The sequence below is a fragment of the Oreochromis niloticus genome, unplaced genomic scaffold (assembly GCF_001858045.2).
Source record: "Oreochromis niloticus isolate F11D_XX unplaced genomic scaffold, O_niloticus_UMD_NMBU tig00002387_pilon, whole genome shotgun sequence".
NCBI classification, from domain to species: Eukaryota; Metazoa; Chordata; class Actinopteri; order Cichliformes; family Cichlidae; genus Oreochromis; species Oreochromis niloticus.
Window position 1 is genome coordinate 1 of NW_020327633.1, and position 6,221 is coordinate 6,221.

At 42.3% G+C, this 6,221-nt stretch overlaps 1 protein-coding gene across 1 annotated transcript; it reads right to left on the reverse strand.

The window, feature by feature from the left end:
- Positions 1-3,639: 3,639 nt before the first annotated feature.
- On the reverse strand, positions 3,640-5,130 carry LOC109199294 (NACHT, LRR and PYD domains-containing protein 1b allele 2-like). Its single transcript, XM_025904527.1, has 5 exons — positions 5,124-5,130; positions 4,937-5,006; positions 4,546-4,760; positions 4,185-4,435; positions 3,640-4,058 (listed from the first exon to the last, which is right to left on the reverse strand). The coding sequence occupies exons 3-5, from the start codon at positions 4,652-4,654 to the stop codon at positions 3,783-3,785; spliced, it is 636 nt and encodes a 211-aa protein (XP_025760312.1). The 5' UTR covers positions 4,655-4,760; positions 4,937-5,006; positions 5,124-5,130; the 3' UTR covers positions 3,640-3,782.
- Positions 5,131-6,221: the final 1,091 nt, after the last annotated feature.

Sequence of the window (6,221 nt, forward strand, 5' to 3'; positions counted from 1 at the left end):
GGAAGCAGAACTTAATGCCGCGCTTACCTTCAATACTTCATGTAAAATGTGAACACCTGGAATCGCCGCTGATGGAAAATCATTCTTCAGTGTTTGTGAAGCAGCTTAGTGTGAGGCGCTGTTCTCCCGCTGCTTTCTCACTTTCTCTTAACGACTGAAAAACTTCCGCTTTTCTGCCTCTCTCTCCTCCCAGCTGTCAGCCCGCCTGAATAACGGGAGGCGCCTTGATGCGACTGTTGTTCTAATTTTGCGCTATAGAAATAAACCCAGTTGAATTAGATGTTGCCGATCTTCCATCAACGTTACCTTTGGCTCAGTAGAAAGAGTGACGTCGTGTCTCTGTAATCAGTCTCTGCATCTCCAAAGCAACAACGGATACACCGAGTTTAATAAATACTGAATTAATTAATAATAAAAAAAAGTTCCATAATCCAAAGTAAACATCACATTCACATGTTAACTTATGTCTGACTGAACACTCGGGTTTTAAGCTGTAATTTACCACAGACGGTATAAATCTTTAATACTGCGTGTTTCTGTTATTCACTAAACATCTGTCAACGATCAGGAAGACCCGTAGTTTCCTGGAGGACCGACACCGGGCGGAAATACTAAAGGAAGAAGAATACGTAGTTAAGTAGCAACAGAATAAGTTTGCATCAGTGACTGTATAAAATAGTGTTTATACGGTATCATTCCACTTGGCTTAAATGTCTCTCTTGGTGTGGTTTGGTGAGGCTGGCTGCTGTGATCGCTGCCAGTCTGCTAAAGCTACACGAGAGTCGAGTCGTGTTGTTCAGCACATACTGTATACAGGTACGTCACTGCTTCGGTATCTGATTCAAGGTTTATAAGGAAGCGGATCATTGGCGGGATTTGTGCTGTGTTTTGGTGACAGACATGATGAGAGAGGAAGCTCTGCCTTTTCCTAAATAAGAACCAGACAGAAGAACCTTATATGTGTTATGTAATTATTTCACCCGTTCATAAGTAATTCTACCCCCCCCCCCCAGTAGCGGTTTTAGATACGGGCGACACGGGCGGTTGCCCGGGGCGGCATCGTGGTGGGGGGCGGCATCACGGGCATCGGCAAAAAAAAAAAAAAAAAAAAAAGTTGCTCGTACTCATGCTGCCCCGACGTCAACCAGCGCATATTAGGGATAGTACAGGCACCGATCGGTTTTCTATCGCCCATTTGCTGGGAGTAAGGGCGCCCTCCGTTTGCGAGGTGCGCCTGCTGCTTGCAGTACAGGGAGGAGAGGGCGGGGCGGCGGGGGATTCTCTGGCTGGCTGGAGCAGCATCTAATAACCAACTCGCAAATAAAAACAAACCAACAAACACGAAAAACCGGACATTATGATACAGACTTATAATTTGCACCGATGTTTTTTCGAAATTCTATACGCGAAAAGTGAGCGCGAGAGCCCTCGGTGCGCCTGCGTGCTGCTGAAGTCAAAGTAAACTTTATTGTCATCTCCGCTACATACAGTCCAGTATATAGAGAGACGAGACGACGAGGCTCCAGTTACCGCAGTGCAAATAAACAAACAATAAATATAAGAAAATAAATATACACTTTAGGACTCGGGGTAAAGGGATCAATAACAATTTAAAATTTATAATTTACAGTTTGATGATTTAATGTCTCACACACAACCCGTCGAAAGGGGTTCATAATGTTGTAAATCCAAGCCCATTATGTATTCATGATTTGAATCCTGGGTTGTGTGAAATCCCAGAAATAAACCCTAGACAAAGTGAATCTGTGAACTAAGGTGTAGGTCTATTAGGTTATGTTGTGGTGATCCTCTGGTCGAGGGATGGGTGTTCATACTGGAGTGCAACATTAAAACCAATGGAAGATGGACAAGAAAAGTTCAAAGCCATCAGGTGCTCAGTTTAGAAAAAAGAGAAAAGAAGAGGAGGAGAAACGAACAAAAGATCCAGGTAAGCAGATGTGTCATTGGATAATGGCAGGTCATCCTGAAACAATCAGAATCAGAATACTTTATTAATCCCTAAGGAAATAATGTGGGTTACAGTTGCCCCAAGAAGAAATGGTAAAAATAGTAACAGTAACAGACTAAACTCCAAACAATACATTATGTTACAGATTTTAATATTAATTAGTCATTGTCAATTGTTGATTTGTCCTGTTCTCATTGTATGACGAATTATGGCTGTTTGGTAGCCGTTTGCATACTATGCATACTCTCTCTCTCGTGTGTGTGTGTGTGTGTGTGTGTGTGTGTGTGTGTGTGTGTGTGTGTGTGTGTGTGTGTGTGTGTGGGGGGGGGGGGGGGGGGAGTGTTCGCCCGGGGCGCCAAACAGGCTAGGACCGCCACTGCAGCCATAGATGATGCCGTCTTCACTGCCCTGCACTCGCTCTTCATACATCTGAAATATAACAAACTCTCTCTCAGCAGGCTGTTTGTGAAGCTGACTGGCAGACTCGTCACTCTGGTCTTCAGTAACACATTGTACTGGACTTCCTGTGAAACAGGCTGCTGTTCAGACTGGTAATCACAGCTCCTCCCCTCTAGGGCCACACTGGAGCCCCCAGTGTCGAGCACTCAGCACCCTCCTGTTCATTTTGAACAGCCATGACTGCACTCACAGACATGGAGAGAATATCTTCATGAAGTTAGAGGACAACACCACCATCATCACTCTGTTGGAGGAAATCAGCCGTGCACAGCTGAGCAGTTTGGTGCAAAGACAAGTCACTGCTCAGTGTCAACACATGTTTGAAGCTAATGGTCAGACAGCAGGAGAGTTTACTTCATGGTGAGAATACATCAGTTACATACTTCGCCATGAACAGGTATTTATTTTATATCTGAATTATTTCTTCATTCACATTTTAGTTACCAGCATAAAGAGATCACAGGAACTGTCATGACTGTGTGAAGGGAGGCAGGAATGGTGGACCCAAGAGCTGGACTCACGGAGGCCAAGTGAAATCAAAACACACGGCTTTATTGAGGGATTGCACACAGAACAAAAAAATGTATGGTTACATTGTAACCTTGGTTCTCTCTCCACTCCGTTACATATTCCATATGTGCGGGGTATGACCCGCCCTTGGTCGTGGCGTATGGCCACACTCCGGCTAGCCCGGCCACAACCCACAGCTCACGCCCTCACATCCCTGTTAGGGCATGCAGCCCACCCCAAGAGGGAGCCCGAAGGGGCAACCAGAGGGGTGGAGAGATACTCTTGATATGACAGAGAACTAGCTAAACTGGGAAAGCAAAAACTAACAGGCAGGCAAGTTGGCAAACAGAACACACAAAGTAGTGTGAGGGATGAGGCGCTAAGTAAAGCAGGAAATGCACAGACTCAGAGACACGGTACAGACAGAGAACAGAGGGAACACAGAACCAAAACCCTAAGAACTAAAAGGTCTAAACCCGAACACATAATCAGAATTTATTTGGTTGGTTGGTTGGTTGGTTGGTTGGTGTTGTTGTCAATAATAATAATAATAATAATAATAATAATAATAATGAGCACAAAACGCTGGGTCAAATGACCCAGGACCATGACAGGAACATTTGCCATCTGTGTTACATAATGATCGCTAAAATAAATCTTCAAAGTCAACGTGGTACAGTGATGACACATTTTTGTAGACTAGTTTGAATCTTACCTTTTCTAACAGTGCGGGTCCAAACTGACTGAAGCTCTTTTTTTGGTGTGAGTCTGAGCTGGAAGTCTCTGTCTGGATTCTTCATGTACACTTCAAAGAAATTTGGAGTTCTGCTTTCATATCTGAGCTTTAACACCTGTTAAAGAATGAAAAGAAAGTCAGGAAGAACCTGTAAGATATTTTTCTACTGAGGGAGAGAAATCTGATGATGATGAATTCATATAATTTAAACAGACTAATATATTTACTGATCTTACACAGATTCATCAATAAATTCAACATACTTGAGGACAGATTTCTGCACCATCCAAATCTGCTCTTAGGATGAAACATTTTCAAGGACTTTTCTGGATGTGGCTTTCGGATGACTTTGTATCCACCGGATACTTCTCTCCGGTCCATCGTCTACAGAGTGAGAGAATATATATGTATATATGTGTGTGTGTAAAGATGCTACAGGGATCCAATATTACTGTCTGCTGATTTATTTGTTGCACATCTTCCATCTTATACTGTGAAACATGTAATAACCTGCTGTAGCCCAGGATCACGTGGGATCAGATAAACATGCAGTGTGAGGAAAGCCGTGTTGGTCTGATATATCAACACGTTACAATTGATTTTCACAGGAACGCCGACTTTCATCAGGACCGCTCTCGGAGAGAAAATCGGTTCAGTTAACTTGACATGTGTTGGTGTGACCTCAGACACTTTTTCCACAACATCTCCACAGTCATCTATGTGAACGACTGCAAACATGTCCAATATGTCAGGGATGTCATCTGCAGGAGAACAACAACACAAACATGGTGAGAAGAACAGTTTCTAACAGTTTGTGCGCTCACTGTCAGAAATGTCAAACATCTGAAATTCTTCCTTCATGTCCTCTTACCGATGCAGATCCAGTGTGGCAGGTGAACTTCATTTAACTTCCCAGCAGTGACTGTGACGTCCATCAGAGGACCTGCAGGCATGTATTGTCTGCTCTCCATCCTCTCCATGTGTCCCTCCCAAGATCTAAACTGGTACTGAAAGCTGGTCTTTCCCTTACAGACCCAGCGCAAGCCTGAGACTCTGCATTCAAAGTGTCCTGCTGCAGACTGAAGGCTGAAACAGGAATGAAATACACACTCATGAAGGAACAACAGAGTGAATGGAAACACAGAGAGTAGTCGTGTGAATTGGATGCAAAATGAAGAATTTCCTCTGGGAATAAATCCAAAGCTGAACTGTTTCCTGTAGTTCCAGTTTGCTGTGCTGCAGCATTCAGGAAGTTGATTTACCTGTAAGTTGGAGCCTCGTCTGCATCTGTACTGTTCACCTCAGGTTCAAGTTTAGTCCAATCACTGAGTCCTGCTGCAGAGGACAGTCACTTTAGTCAATAAGTACACATATTGATTTTTGTAATCTGACAGAAAGAAACCAACAGAAAGAAACTTGAGGAATAAATGGATGAATGGAAGGGATTACCGTCATGCTCTGACAACCTTCAAGCTCTGAACTTCTTTCAGTTTTTCGTCCTTGTTGAGACACAAAGAATTCAAATGAATGATGTTATGCTGACATATAAAATCATCCTCTAACTGTCCACATGTTGCTGTTTGATCACTTTATGCTGTGCAGAGCTGCTTCAACATCAGAACAACATGTTCAGCAGGACGTGCAGCTGAGTGACGTCTAAGATGATCAAAAGTTGATGAATTCAAATATTCTCACCAGTGATGTCAGAACAAGACAGAGCGAGAGAGAAAGGTTGGATTCAGTTCTGATGATTTATGCAAAGTTATTTTTGTACGTCTGTTGTGTTTCCTGTTTGTTTTGATGTTGGTTACTTAAAAGTTATTTAAACAAGTTTATTGTTAATTCAGAAAATCTATTTTAAAACCTTTGTTTGGTCTTACCTGAGCTGCTCTCTGACAGCCTCAGCATCAGATCAGGTCTGTTCATGTCTGTCAAAACCTCCTTGATCACCTCCACAGACTGATGACCAAGTTTATCCACCATCAGATCCACAAGCTCTTCTGTCCTGTTTGGATACCAGTACTCTCCATTTGTGGCAGGCCCATCTTAAAGCAGGTGAATGGCAGCAACAGAATAAATTTCCTGAGATCCTTTTGACTGAATTCATTCAGTGTTTCCAAGAGAATCTGTGTAACAGCTTCCAGTTCTTCTATCTGAAAATCGCAGAAATGTATTAGTTACTGTATAATATCTCTGTTGGACGATTTAAAGTTTTCTTTTTATTTAATTCCATCAGTGTAACTGTAGTACAAATATCAAATATTAATAGAAAAAGATGTCTTCATTAATATTTATATGTTTTAGAATGATCACTGAAGAGACAGCTGGTGGTTTTGATATTTACTTCAGTCTCTTTATGAACTGCAAAACTTCAAGTTTCATAAGAAAACATTGTTTACCTTCCATCAGTACTAAAAGCTAAATGTCCTTTTTTCTGGAATTAAAGTCTTCGTAAAGTTTGTAAAAGCTGAGTTAAAGTCACACTCACTCTCTTCAACAGTGCAGCTCCATGTTCATCCACAGAGTGTTTCTCTGAGGAGGAAAGAC